Raw genomic sequence first — 15,210 nt, forward strand, 5'->3', positions numbered from 1 at the left:
CTGTGCCAGCTATGATCCAAACAAGAACCAGTTGCCTTACATTTTAGGAAGTTAGATATTATGAAAACGTTTCCAGCAGTGAGGGCAGCTAAGCCTGGGAAGACACTGTGTGGAGAGGTCGTGTAAGTGCTGCTGTGGATGATTTTCATGCACGGTGATACTGGATCTACCTTGGGATGGAGAAGAGCTCTTGAAGCCTCAGTTTGCCTGGGAATATCATTATGAATAAAGCGAAGGCAATTAAAGTACAGTGAAATAGGCTTGCAGAGAGGACAGGGTCGGATCAGAGATGCGATGACTTTTAATTTTAAGGCGAGTTGGTGTTCAGCACAGATTTTAAGTCGCAACAGGAGCTGATGCTGGAGAAGAAGCAACCCGCAGCCAGCTGCTGCCACCAGACCGGGCTTATCCCGGCTCCCGCGATGAACCCAAAAAGTGAAGCAGTGGGATTTGCATTGGCTAGACCTTACCCATCCTACCCAGAGAGAAACCTATGTCCGAGCACAGTAATAACAAAGCAAAATGAACTAACTTCTTCCTGCTCCAAAGGTCCTGTCCACAGCGAGGGTGGGGAACGGCACCGGCCGCAGGGTGAACTGGGGGTGCGGGTATCCGCAGGTGGGGGACGGCAGGATCCCGGGGTACTGGGCGCTTTCCAGGGTGGGCACCGGGATGGCACTGACCACAGCTGAAAGGAAAGAAGAGAAAGATTAAATGAGCACTTTCAGAAAAAGCAAAAACCTCTGGAGGGGGTCAGCGGGGAACTGGGAACAACCAGGTTTCCAAAGCCAAGTACCCACAGGCCCGGTGTAAAACTCTTCAGAAGCCACCTCTGTACAGAGAAATACACCTCTGCTGTAAAATTAAAAAGCTTTTTGTCTTTGTTCCAATGAGGCAGGCCGATTATGGGGGGGCTCTTTATCTCCCTTGACGAATACGGGAGAAGGAATGGGTTAGGTAAGACCTTAAAGGCTTGATTCAGTTGTGTAAGCACGGGTTCCATAAAACATTTTTCCAATGTTTTAAAGGACACCACTGTCCTCAGCCACTGCTCTGGAAGAGGATGGCTCTTCCAATGTCACTCAGTGACACACCAATGTCCCTAATACCCTAAGGTGTCCCCAGACCCCAGGTTTATCCATCTAATGAGGCTGGCTTTCCGTCGTTCCTCGCTTGGGATGCACGTCCAGGCCTGCAAGGAACAGGGAAGAGAAGTGCCAACAGACCAGGAGCTGAAAGCTTGCAGATGGAGCTGAGCTCTTCAATTTGTGCGAAACACTTCGATTTGAAAACCGGGGATCGCGGCGTGCTGAATCCAGCCTTTCGGGTGAGTTATTGCCTTTATTTTCAATAGTCAGGGCTTGAAGAACAAGCGATAATAATGCCACGCGAGTAATAAATTTCTTTGCAGCTTTTTAGAAAAATTTGGAAACTCTCATTAAAGTTTTGCCTAGCTACACAATACGTAGAGGTTTTTGGCTCGCTGATGATGAGGTTTGGCTTATCTAGCACCTTTCACACATGAATTACGAACAACGCTGTAAACTTTAAGGTAGTCGTTCCAATTCCTTCTAGCTCTCGCTCCATTCATTACACGGAGTGGCAAACTGGGCTATCTGCCCAAGGTCACGCAAGAAGGGGCGATGGTGCCAAGGCTTTATGAGGGTTTTTTTTTTTGGGAACACAGCTTTTGGCAAGACAATGCCGCACTTCCAGAGGTAACGGGCAAGCGGGGAGACAAAGAAAGCTCCTGAAGAAACGCTGAGCAGAGGGATCAGAACTTTAGAGCTGTCTGGCTGAATTCACCCATCCTTAGAGGAGAACATCTACTATATAGACATTACATGTTGTCTGTATTAGACATTTTTATTTAAAGCATTGCTACTACAGTGAAAAATATGACTTTATTGAATCCTATTAAAAAAACAACTTGTTTTTCAAAGCTCATTCTTTCAATTGGTTTTCAGTGTGTAGACACCCAGGACTTTCAGTTTTAAGACACCACAGGATTACTATTCAGTGCTGCACTCCATTGCAAAGAACCTGGGGAAAAGGTAACAGCAAATATTTTCAATAAATCTTTGCGATTTTGAGCTGATATGACAACAAATCTGTCCCGCCGTGGCCTGTCAGCAATTGAAGTTACACGTAATGTACTAAGGCACAGAAAACAGAATTTCCCTGACCAAATCTAGGAGCTCCCTCAACACCATTGACATTTACCATATACTGTGTCATGTAAAGACACAGCACCCAAGAAGAGCTTGCAGAAATGACAAAGAAGGAAATTCTGAATTGTACTCAAGCTCTCCAGAAGCTGCCAAAGCAACAGAGTTGTCATTTCCATGTTTCCCTGGGAAAAAAAAAGAATTGCTGTGTTTTTTTTTCAGATTTAGGGAGGGAGGGAAACAGAATCCTCTCCCCAAAACATGGCAGAGCGATGCGGCGCTGGCCAGGGCTTAATTAAACATCAGGGGAGGGCAGAACTGATGGTGGGAAGCCTGGAGAGCGCCTCACCCCTGGTGTTCTTCCTCTCCACACGTCAGCCTTGGTGTTTGTGCCTGCATTTCAGCAGCTTTGCAACCATCAAAGACATCACCAAAGCCTTATCAACTTTATCTGCTTTAGGCTCCTTCCACCTCGGTAAGCAAAGGCCCATTATGGAGGATATTTGTTTTCAAAGACTGTAAATAGTGATTATTAAGACGAGCGTGAATATCTTCAGATTTGGTGCTTAACATTTTACAGGATCCATTTTTTTACTACAAAATTATACCGTTGCTTCCTCAATCTTTTTAATCGCTCGCTACTGACAATTTCTTCCAGTATCAGGCCAACGGAGAGAAATTAATTAAAGCATCTGATCTGACAAAGCCTCGGTTTCATTTTCTGGGGAAGGAGACACATTCAGCACAACTCAGCCTGCACAAATGCACAAATAAGGCTTTCATAAACCAGCGTTTAATTATTTGCAAACAATCACAATATTTTGTCGCTGCAGATTAGACTGACGTTGTTGAAACTATCAATAAATAGAAAACGGGACATCGTTCCTCAGAACACATCATTTGAGTGAAAAAAATAAGGAAATGTATTTCAGAGGACTTTTATCTGAATGCTGTAGAACGGTGTTGACCTGACTTTTGGTTAACCATGACCCAATATAATTACAATTGATGTGGTTCTGATTTTGTTTGCACTGCTCGAAGTCTACCCATATTCCTGGATTGCTGCCCTCCTTCACACCAGGCCAAGTTAGGAGGAATCCCACTGAAAAAAAAAAAAAGGGCAAATTGCCTAATTGTGGAATTAGTCTGGTTACAAGGTGGGAACATTTCCCTGGGCGTGCCAGGAGGGTCCGAGCTCTCTCCCCCAGCCCAGCGGTCCTTCTTCCAGCCCACAAAGTGGCTGCCATTTGGCAATATGTGATGTCCGAGGTGTGAAGAAGTGAATTCAATCTCCCCCAGACTCGTATGATTTATCCCTGAAAGGCTCAGGTTTAGCAGCATGACCCGAATCACACCCGTAAGGAACACAAATTAAAGGAACTGTTACCAGTTCCCCTTGAATAATTTACTGAGCAAAGCCACTGTAAGTTATTCCCTCTCATCTCCTTCATTGTGTTCCTTTTTTTTTTTTTTTTAAACATATAATTTGTGATGTGCTCTTCCTGAGCACCTGCAGCTAGGCATTTACATTTAACCATCGGAGCTAGAAAGAAATTTTGTGATTAAATGGATTTCTGGCAACGCGTGCTCGTTTTTCCCAGCTCGTTATTAACACAGATACGCCAATTTCCAGATATTTTTAATTAGATGTATTTTCTGAGGTCAAAGGTGGAACTTCTAGCTAAAACCTGGGAGATAACTCCCAGAGCTGCCAGGAGCTGGACCACAGGGCTGCTCAGAGGAAAGGTGGAGGCCAGAGGCTTGTCCTCTCTGGTGCCTGGGGGTCTCACTTACCCCTCTCCTTTGCTCAGAAGTGAGGCAAGGTCACTTTGGAAATTTTAATAAGCTCTGCAGGATGGGACAAGCTTTCTAGTGCTTTCCAGCCTTCCTGCCTTTCTCGTGTACTTTGCTGCTTTGAAAAAAAAAATCATTTTATCTACGACGTTCATTCAATGATATACTGTGGTCACCAAAATGTAACGCCTGTTTAAAATTCTGCTTTGTAAGAGAGTCACTCCATATGAGAAAAGCATATGGTGTTGTGGCCAGCTACTACAGACAAAAGGAAATATCAGAGCAACCGTGCTAATGTCCAGCTGCTTCTAAGTACGGATAATAATATCACACTTTGCATCAATGCATTGCAAAGCCTCCTGCTCTGCCAGCTTGAACTCTTGCTCCTATTTCTTTTCAAGGGAGACAGAGGGATTTATCCACCACTAGCCACCTGGTAAAAATAGAAACAAGGATTCTTCAGGCTTAGCCAGCGCTGAGTCGAGCAGATGCCTGATTTCTGAATTTCCTCCAGAGTTTTGCCACTGATGAATTGTGAAGCACTTGCAGGATTTTTATTTTTATTTTTGTAGATGGAGAAAACGTGGCTATTTTACTTGTGAGGTGTAGCTAGATCATATTCAACAGCTCAGAGGAGATGTTCAGATGGGTGAGCAGGGCCTGAGCATGCAGAAGGGGGCCAGGGGAAGGCCCTGGTACTCACGAGGGTTGGTGGGTTGGGAATCCATCGGGATCATGAGCTTGGCACGGGTGGCTCTGCGGGCGGCGAGTGAGCGCTCTAAGGTGGACATGCTGCTGCCAACATCTTCTGTCTCAGCAGCTGGGAAAAAAACAACACAAGATCTTAGTTGAAAATGTGACAAACGAATGTCTTCACCTCATTCCCAGCAATGAGATCACTGGATTTTTTTTTAGAATTCTGTTATTTCAGCCAATCGTTAAATATCACCACCTGCAAAGAGCCATGCGGACTATTTGGGCTGCCTTTTTTGAATAAAATTATTGTTTGCATTTTGCTGTCAAAGAATTAAGATACCATTTCTCCTTTTCCAGTCCCTCCATGATTTAATCTTCCTTTGTCTTGGAAATTAACCACATCCACTTCATAAAAAAAAAAAAAAACACAACATTTTTCTTGCAACTTCCCTGTTATAAACTTATCTTAAAATTCAAGTATCAAGATCTGAAATAGAGAAGTAGGATACAATAATTCAGGGATGTACAAATCCCGGCAGCCAAGAATTGGTCCTTGAAACACGTCTAAAGGATGAAAATGACGTCTGCTGTGACATGCCACCAAGTCCCACATCCTGACTGCCCATACTGCAGACCCTGGGATGTGTGGTGGCTCTTCCAGTCTTTGCATGTCGATTTCTCCTATCACAACAAGATCCAGGCAGAACTTTTCCTTGCCATGGTTGCTGGAGTCCAGGCAATGATGACACGGAGCAGTTAGAGTGCTGTCAGGGCAAACGAGGTGAATATTGCGTCTGTGATCCAGGAGCAGCTAGCACATCTATCTAGATCAGCGAGCTGAGACACGCTGCCTCGTGGGGCATCTCTGCCTACGTCTCATCTAATTCAAAAGCGGCTCAGCGTGCCCGTGTCATTTAGACACTCTGTTTACGTGTTGAAATATGGATGCTCTAATTTAGTCACATTAATATAGGCTACTCGAAGCGTCCAAAGATGCTAGAGAATATACTTGTCAGGACGAAAATGTGCCAGGAACTGGATGTTCAGAGGAGTAATTTGCGACGAAACAAAAGCTGTATTTCTCACTTCATACCTTGTCTCACATGAGCCTTATATTAATGTTACTTAATGTTCTGTGATTCTCTGATTCCACTTTTGCAATTTTAATAAACCATGGATGAAATCCATTTATTACTGTCATACTGGGAAGCTTAATACCCGCTCCAGCTACTCGTTGCTGATGTTCCCAAGTAAAAACATATTCCATCTAAAAAGAAACAAACAAACACAAAAGATCTGCACAAAAAGATTAATTTTTTTTTTTTTCCCCAAATGACTCTTCTCTAAATTTCAGGACTGAAATGCTGAGTCTGCTCTCGATGGCCATTTGGGGACCTAATTGCTAGTGAAAAGCCCAGGACTGCATTGCTGAGCTGTGTATTACACTTTGGGAAGCGACATAAAAGCATTTATTTATGGTCCAAGGTGTTTACACGTAAAATATCTCGCCCGGCCTTTGTCATTAACGTGCTCATACACTGTGATGACTTCCTACCATGCACTCGATTTTAAGCCTATTGCGATCAATGGCGCTCTCAAATCGATCTTTCTGGGCCCTGGGTCAGGTCTCTCGATCAACAGCAGTGCCTGGCTAGGCAGAGAGAAACTTCTGGTTATGGTTTTCCAGCGTCTGACATAACAAGGCCCTTTACATTAAAAACAATACAAATCATTGTCACAACTATCTTGATAAACAGAAAGCTATCGGCCCCGAGCAGAATGTCAAAAAAAAAGATAATTAGATCCATTAAGCAACTTGAAAACTCCTCTTTTTTTTTTAAAAAAATTTTTCCTTCCTTTCAAGAATGGGAGCTATAGAAAAGCGCGAGAAACATCAGAAGCATCTGAAAAAGTCACCTTCGTTATTTCCAGCCCCAACAGATATTGCGGAATTATTTTGCTCCGTCGCCCACAAGCGATGTGTTCACGAGGAACTCAGGAGAAATATGTTTATGTTTTCCAACTTACCGTGCTTCGCCCTCCACCCCTGCCTGTATGCACCACCTGCCTCTCCCAAGACTTCCTATTTGCTCTGGTGGAAAAAACGTTATTAGCTGAAGTGAAATCTGTGATGTGGGGTGTGCGCTAAGGTTAGAAAACAGGAGGGGGAAACTTCACCGAAACCACTTATTTCTTAGAGAATGTCCTTCCTTGCATCTGGAAGCTTTCTCAGCCTTGCTGCCCCAAGCTCTCCTCCTGGGGATGTTGCTGACCTTCTTCGTGATCATGTTCTCCCTCTGCTCCATTTTTCATTTCTTTTGCTCCCTCACTTTGTTCCCCTCTGTGTTTCCTAGAATGGTACCCAAACTGAACTACAGTTGGCTTCCAGTTGAGTTTCAGGATTTAAAAAAAGAAAAAGTGTAGAAATATTAAAAAAAAAGCTTTCTGCAAATATCGTCTACGGCTAGAAAAATGAAAAGAGTTTTTCACAGCCTCTATCAGGTTTCTCATTGTTTGACTTCTTACACAAGCATTCTCATCTACTAAAGCAATATCGACTATTTGACACTGGTAGGTTTAAAACCTCAGATACCATTTAAAATACGAGATTCTGGTGATGTTTTCCCACCTATCAATGGGTTTTAATGCTACGAAATGCTCTGCTTAAAGCAGAGCTGTTGGTCCTTGCAGTCTCCTGAATCTCGCCAAGTTTAGCCCTCTGCTAGAGGCTCCTCATGCAGCACCATAAAATGATTTATAGTGCCAGAAAGGGTGAAAAAAATGGGAATACGTGGAATGTAAATGCCCCAAATCTAGAAAGCAAGTGAAAATCAATATATTCCTTGTGGGTGCTCCTCACCAGGCTGTGGGGTGCTCTTGCTGCCCAGCTGCGTTTCGGACTGGCTGTGGCTGACGGGGGTGATGTCCTGGCAGCTCTGCATGGGCGAGTCCCTGCCTGCGGGGTCGGAGCCCGTCGGCTTCTCCATGTTCTTCATTTCCATCTCCTCGTGGTGGATCCACAGATCCGGGGGCCTCAGGTCCTTCTGGCTGCCCTTCCTTTTGCTGGCGCTGTGGGTCGCACGTTTCCTGCAGCAAAGAAAAATGAAAACAGTCACGTAAGAACATGCTTCCTCTTTGTAAGACCACAAGGATAGACACTGAGTGATCACTGCTCGTCGGCATCTCCTAGAGAAGCCCTCTAGATGTGTCCTTCAAAGGTGTAGGTGATGTCGAAGTCCCCACGTGGCCACTTGCCAAGTCCCCTGCACGAGGCACCAAGTGCTCACGGACAGCACGTGTTCAGCAGAGGGGTGAAAGAGGGTGAAAAAGAAGGAAAAACTGGAATTTTCTCCATGGGAAGGGCTTGGGCCTCAGCAGCTACGCTCCTCAAACATGGAGCACAATGTCTTATTCACAGCTGTAGAGAAAACCTTATCGTGCTCAGATAACCGCTTCTCCTACACCAAGCTCCAGGCACTACTGAGAAAGGTGGCGCGGGGGTTATCCTGCCAGAAAAAAAGCTCGAGGAGCTTTTCAGCTTTATGAAGCTCCGGTTGTTTGAATCAATTTCTGTTCTTTGCTCAATTGTCTCAGCCTGATCTTGAAAGCCAAAGGTAGGTGGAACAACTACCTGCATTAAAAAAAAAGAAAAAAAGGGTTTTGCCTTCAAGACGAGGGCCGAACACGTCCTGCAATGTAAATAAGGCCAAGGGCAGTCCTGCCCCACCACCAGGAGCCCCTGGCAATGATATTTTGGCTTCAGCAGGAATATCTCAGTCCTCAACAGCCACCCTGAGGAGCAGACCTTGCTCAGGTCCTTGGCAGCAAGGAGATTTTTGTTTACAGCCCTATGAAATCAGACTCTTGGTCTCTGGCCGTAATTACCTTCCGTGCTCAGCCTGTTATTTTCTAATTGCCAAAAGGTAATTATTTAAAATGACAGCGCTGGGCAGAACAAGGAGGGAACGTTGCACTCTGCCCCCGTGGGGGAAGGACGGCTCGTTAATACCCGCTTGGACAGATCCTAGTGGCATCCTGATTAACACCTGCAAGAATAATTACGAGCGTCTTTGTTCAAACCTTAACACACGTCCGGCTTGAAATTAAAAAGTAAAGTTGTTCTTTCAATGTCACTCAAAAAAAAAAAAAAAAAAGCCCTTAATTTTGGTTCTATATACAGAAGTGTTTTCTTCACTTCAGGATACAGCCATTTCTTTGTCACTTTCAATTGAACATAATTCATTTCTCCAGGCTGGAGCTAGACAAGGGAAAATTCAGCCCCAAACTAATTTTGTGCACAACAGTAAATAGGGGGTTGTAATGAATGTGTCATTCCAACCATAACTACAAAACTGCTACGGCAATGATATCATTTAAAAATATATGCAGTGATCTAGCTCGGCTTGCATTGTTTTTTTTTTTTCCTCGCAAATTATTGATGCTCTGACAGCCCACGAGCAGCAAATTGAATCGGAGCCAGGAACGCAGATGAAAAGGTCATCAATAACAAACGAAAATAAATCATCCCCGGGAAGGTTTTGTTTGTGCAATGCAAAAGTTGAGGTTCATCTGAAAACGCATCTACCCCCCATTCCAGGGGGAGGCAGAAACCTTGCAGTGATGGAAACACCCACATCGGATCCAAACCTCAGCTGAAAACCATCAGAAACCGATGCTTTGGAAGTCTAAGGTTTACAGTGGGATTCAAGTTTAGTCCATTACCCATTTTCAAGGAGTCTGGAAGTGAAAACGTGCTCTCAGGTGGCAGCGTTTCTGTTGCTGTTCAGCTATTTTACAACGTGAAACGCACCCAGCTCGCATACCATAACGATACACGTTTCTCTCCTAAGGATAAATGTAAAAATAGAGACCGGGTCTGCCCTTAGAATATATACTGGGCTCATGCAATTTTGAATGACGGTAGCAGAACTTAAGCTCTGCTTTCGAAATAAATAAACTCGCTGCAGGGAAAACTCTTTCTAGTTGTCTGTTTCCATAGGCTCCAGCACAACAATGCCTGGGCGGGGGCTTCAGTCGTTGTACAGCACACTCACACAGCTAACAGTGACAATATATACATTAAAAAGGACAATTTTTCCAATAATACAGAGTGAGATTGCTCTTCATTTTGTAATTAATGTCAGAGAAAAAAGTTAGGTTTATAACAACTCCGCCTAGCTTAATTTTTAACAGTTTAGGACCTTCCCTATCTGGATATCTCAGAAATAAACTGTTATTTAGAAATAAACTGAAAAACGGATTTAGAAATAAGCTGAAATGAGCCGTTCTCAAATCAAAACCAAGCTTAACTGTTCTGAACTGTTCCTAAAACAAGCAGCGGGCACGGAGCAGCCCCAAGCAGCCCGAGCTGGCGGCTCGGCAGGGCTCAGGACCGCCCCGGGAGCGGTGCGGATGGGGCCAGCCATCAGCAGCAGCACGGCTGATAACTCATTAGCATCAGCCTTTTGGATGGGATGTTTGGACCCCTGCAGGCGGACAGCTTTTAGTGTCTGATTCGGGCCAATTACAGGACCGTGTGCTGAGTGGTGCGGTAGGCAGGGTTTCCATCCCCCCGCAGCTACAGACAAATGCATCTAAAGGAAGCCCAGCGAGGCCTTTTCCAATTCACCTCGTTTGCCCTGATAGCGCTGTAACTGCTCTGAGTTGGCTGTCTTTTGCCTTTCGGGCTGTATTAAAGGAAAGTCAACTGGTGTAAAAATCCTATTAACAAAAAAAAAAAAAGAAAAGAAAAGAAAAACAACGCATCAACAAATCGGGAGTACAAACCAGTTCTTTCTCCACTAAACCTCCCCCACTGTTTTCAAGTGAAACATCATTTCATTCTGGCCTCTTTATTTCCTGCCAGGCAGCCTGAAAACCTCAGACCGGTCCCTGTCTCTCCCATCACCTGGCTCCATCATCTGTCCCCATTAAGATCCCACCCCGTGCCACTGCTGCGAGCAGGACCCGCATCCCTGGGGAACAAACCGAGGCTCTTCAGGGGCTGCCAGCTCGATCCCATTTAACTTCAGGGTGATGACATTTTGTTTAATGTCTTCCCAAGCATGTACTGGCACATCCACGTTAGTTCGATGGGATTCGAATCAGTCTTAGCTTATTTTTTGTCATCTCTTTTTATGTTGATCCCTGCCCACTATACTAATTGGTTGGGCACTCGTTCAAGACTGCATTTCATGTTTAATTGTTTAAATATGCACTACCTACAGTCCAGGCTCAGACGAGACGTCCACCCTCATCTTTTCTCTTATGCCACAACCTAATGGTACCGGTCCGTAGGCTAATTGTTGTGACGTGTTAGACAAGTTTCCCATCTCACAAAGCCTTAAAAAATTTCCCGGGAGAAGCAGGTACTGCAGTTTGAGAGCATGTTGCATAAGGTGATATCGTCCTTTAAGATTCAGCCAGGATTCATGAGCTATGACCTGCCCTGCCCAGACCAGGAGGGTATTTGGGGACAGGGTGATGGGTGGCCCCGTTGCCCACCCTCCAAAGAACCCCATCAGCAGACACACGAGCTGGGGAGGATGTAATTATGGTGAAGGGATGGCTCTCAGTTCCTGCAGGAGCCCTTACGCACAACTAAATTATTGCACCTGGATCTTCACCCGGTTTTTCCTCCCCTGTTTTTTCCCCGTGTCAAACTGCCGCAGGGTTTCTTTATATTTCATTCTTCCCTTGGTGGCAGAGACAGAAAACACATCCTAAGCCACCTAGGGCAGTTAGCAAGTTGTTCTGTATAATATGTTTTACTGTGCTTTGTTCAGCCGAGTTTTAATTAACTGCAGAAATATGACTTTCTTCCACCGAAGGCTTACGGGAGATTATTCCATCACCTGCAAGTTTTTGCTCTGGGGAAGCACTGCATTATCCAGCAGGACCTGGTCTTTCCCCTTACGGCAGTCCTTTTGTTCAGCAGCTCGCTGGTGATTTTATAATAAGAACCAGCTGCCAAAAAAAGCTGCTATCTAAACTCTGGGTGTCACAGGATGCAGCTCTCCAGGCAGGTCAGAAACACACCAACAAACTCTGTTCTGAAGAAGCTCAATTTTTTTTTCTCTGCTGCTCTACATTTAAGATCCATCGTTTCACATTTATTGCACTGTTTTTTCCTCGCTTTCCGTTCAGGAATGGCTGGTGTAGGGTCACTTGGGTCAGACCCACCTGCCCGTTCACACCTGGAGATGTTCAGAAGTTACACAGCAAATAAAAAGCTACCAGCTTCGTATTTTTTTAATTAATGGCGAGGAATAAATGCCTTCAGATGGAAGGTCTGCTGATATCTTCGGATAAGATAAACACTTCTCTGAACACTCCCATTCCTCCCATGGGGCTACAAAGGAGGTCCAGGCTGATTAATTCACACCTGGGCATGTAAGTTTTGATGCTGGACAGATGAACCTCTCTATTTGTTTGTCTCTCCCTTCTCCTTTTAAGAAACTCAGGAGAGCTTTAGCCTGGATTCAGCGAACACCACTCAACAGACGCATTTCCGTTGCCTTCGAACGATGGCCTGATTTTCAGGTGTTAAAATTCACAACAGAAGCCAATTGTAAAATCAGCTCAGCATTCAGCTACCTGAGCCCTCCTAGAAGCAAGGGCCCTTATTTTTCTGCCTCAACGAGAGCTTTCTTAGTTAAAAAGTCGACGCTCAAGTATCCACCTTTACAGAAAGCGCTTCCCCTGGTGACTGTCAAACACCACCAGCTGCCGTCTGCCTGTGCTCAACCAGCTTGAGGCTCATTTTGGCATATGTGGGAGCCCTCCTGTCCCCCCCCCCTTCTCTCATAGTGTCACCCTTCTCTAAGCATCCACGCAAATCGAGGTAATAAATATGGTCTTGCCCTTCACGCAAAAAAATATATCATTCTTGTGGCTAAACTATGCTTACGCTTCACTTTCTCATGGCCAATATTTCACAAGAGTAGAATAATGAACCTTTTTGCTGAATATTTTTCAATAAATTCAATGTATCAAACCCAGGTCTGTTTCAAATACACTTACTCCTCCTCCAAATTCTCATTAAAAAACAACAAAAAACCAGCATTGTGCTCTACGCTGCTGCCCTTTTATAGCATTTTAGAAGAATCCTAGATTTTTCCCTGTAATCTTCTATGTTTTTTTTTTTTCTTTTTTTCCCAAGTATTTAAGAATTATCTCGAGAAACAGTTCTTGTTGCATTTTCCTGGAAGACTTCTGGCGACGGCCTGTCTGGGGAGGAGAGCATCCTCCCAAAGGTTACCGAGTGAGCAGGACTGTGTGGTCCTCAGCCGTGCAGGTGCAGAGCCGCGGAGCCAGAAAGTCTGATAGCATCACCAGGCACAGACACTTTTTTTATTTCCTTTAAATCAATGGGATCGATCCTTTCCTGTGTCTGAATTATACTTGGCAATGTAAACAACAGAGAGATGTGCCTGACAGGCTGATTTCTCCAGGCTCACCGCAGCAGGGGTGCTTATTCTTTTACCATGCAACCTGGGGGCAGGGAACGTTCTCCACTCATGAGTGACCTCCAGCTTTCCCAAGCCCATACCTCCAAAAACTACAAAAGATCCATCCCCAAAAATGCACTTTGATCCCAAACTCCCTCTCTCCTCTATACGACTGTCATTGCCTGCATCTACTTTGAAGCGTAACGGGCATCATCGCCTTCTCCTTCTGCCCTGAGATTTGCGAACGTACTTTCTCTGCTGTGCCGAGGAGCGCCTGGTGCAGATGACGGCCACCACCACCACCACCACCACGGTGATGACACCGACGGTGACGACGATGATGACGAGGAGGTTGCTGTTCTTCTGGGGCGTGACGCTGCCATGGGGAGGGTGCATCTGCCCGATGGGGGGCTCTGAAAGGACACGGACAACGACGGGTGGTTAGCGGTGGGTTCATTCCTCTCCCTCTTTAGGAGTCCCCCATAAAGCACAACAAGATGTAAAGCCTTTCGGGTGGCACCAATTCATCTTAAAAAGCAGACGGAGGGCGCAGAAGGGTGCCACGAAGAGATGAGATTTACATCTCACTGCATTTCAGTGGTACAGCAAAAAGGAAAATATTTAAAGAGTAATGACTTTGCGCTTCCTGGGTATTAATAACGTGGTGTCGGGAGTCAATAACTTGCAGCTCTTTTTTGCTATTACCAGCTCGTTTTTGCTATTATCAGCTATTATTATTATTATATCTCCTTTGGTTCCAGTGCAGCTGCAAGACTGGGACTGAAGATGCCCCCATTTCTGGCATCAAGCCCCGGTCAAACTGACTTCAAGCACAGCTCCCTTGCTTCTGACAATTTTTCCCCGTTACGTAGGGAATAGGACATTTTATGCTTTTATAACAATTTCAGATTTTTGTGTCTCTACTGATAGGGTCATCTGTTACGGACACCCACACAGAACAGCGAGGGATGCTTTTGCTCTGCCTGCTAAGGGGGTATTATAGGCACTCTGTAAGACTACAAACTCAGAAATCCCCCAAACCCTTTCCACTTAAGCTAAAAAACCTAAATCTTCACCAGGATCGGTGCAACGGGATGCAAAGAGAAGAGCTGTGCCACTGCACGTCAAGGATTTCACAAGAAAAGTAACTCGGGAGTTGTCTGATGGCGTCATCCCCACAGCCTCCCACGTACAAACTAAACAATGCGTGTGTGTGGGGGGGTTCATTTTGCCTTTAGTACAACTGAATGAGACTGGCAAAAACGGCAAATCTTTCCAAATAACAGCTTTAGCTAGTGATAGATGTAATTTAATTGCAATATTCTGCCTTCGTTTTCTGCCCTAATGGCCTTTCTTTACTTAACTAATTAAGTTATTGAAATAATTTGCCTTTTCTCATGGCTTTTTTTCAGGCAATTGAATATGACAACCAGCTGCAAGTGCCATCTTTTTGGCATTACAATGGCCTAGTACAGAAATCCCAAAGATTTTGCTTTCTTTTTCATTTCCATGCTGAGTAAAAGGCACTGAAAGAATACATCACATAAAATAATACAGAGAATATCAAGAAAAACAACGTTTTCTTTCCTTACCCTTTACTGCAGGTCCTGAAAGTTCTCTTTACGTCTCTAAAGTCACTTTTCCTATAATTATGATGAAGTATTTTATATTTTATATATATTAGGAAGAGCAGGAGCTAAGCCCACAGCAAACTAGGACAGGAGAAGGTAAGGAAACTTAGCATTCCTTCCTTGTCTTGGCTGAGGAAAATAATCCGTCTGAGTTAATCAGCTATGGGCCTCGTAATTATTTTGTATCTGGAACCTCACTTGGTACCGCATTTCAGGGAATCACGCCTGTTGTTTCATTCAATAACGGGAGGTGACAAGGCTTTGTTAGGTACTGCAGGTGGGCTCAGGAATATAAAGTCATTGATTTTGCATCTACACCCCAGCTGGCAATGATTAGGTGCACTTAATTTGAGTTAATCCACAGGGTTGAGCCTTGTTTCTTCCTGTTTTAGGGCAGAACTAATTAATAAAGAAATGCTATTTTCCAGAAAGACGAAATAGAAATGCAAGAATATAAAATACACTTCACAA

General features: G+C 44.5%; 1 protein-coding gene across 1 annotated transcript in view; it reads right to left on the bottom strand.

Annotated features, from left to right (window-relative positions):
- DCC (DCC netrin 1 receptor) overlaps positions 1-15,210 on the bottom strand; it is a 280,795-nt gene that overhangs the window by 18,157 nt on the left and 247,428 nt on the right. Inside the window, exons 23-26 of the mRNA XM_050716343.1 lie at positions 13,359-13,521; positions 7,519-7,745; positions 4,666-4,782; positions 533-688 (exon numbers count right to left, since the gene is read on the bottom strand). Of these exons, the coding sequence (XP_050572300.1) occupies positions 533-688; positions 4,666-4,782; positions 7,519-7,745; positions 13,359-13,521 (663 nt within the window). The remainder of the gene's footprint in view (positions 1-532; positions 689-4,665; positions 4,783-7,518; positions 7,746-13,358; positions 13,522-15,210) is intronic.

The sequence above is a fragment of the Cygnus atratus genome, chromosome Z, assembly GCF_013377495.2.
Source record: "Cygnus atratus isolate AKBS03 ecotype Queensland, Australia chromosome Z, CAtr_DNAZoo_HiC_assembly, whole genome shotgun sequence".
Taxonomy (NCBI): Eukaryota; Metazoa; Chordata; class Aves; order Anseriformes; family Anatidae; genus Cygnus; species Cygnus atratus.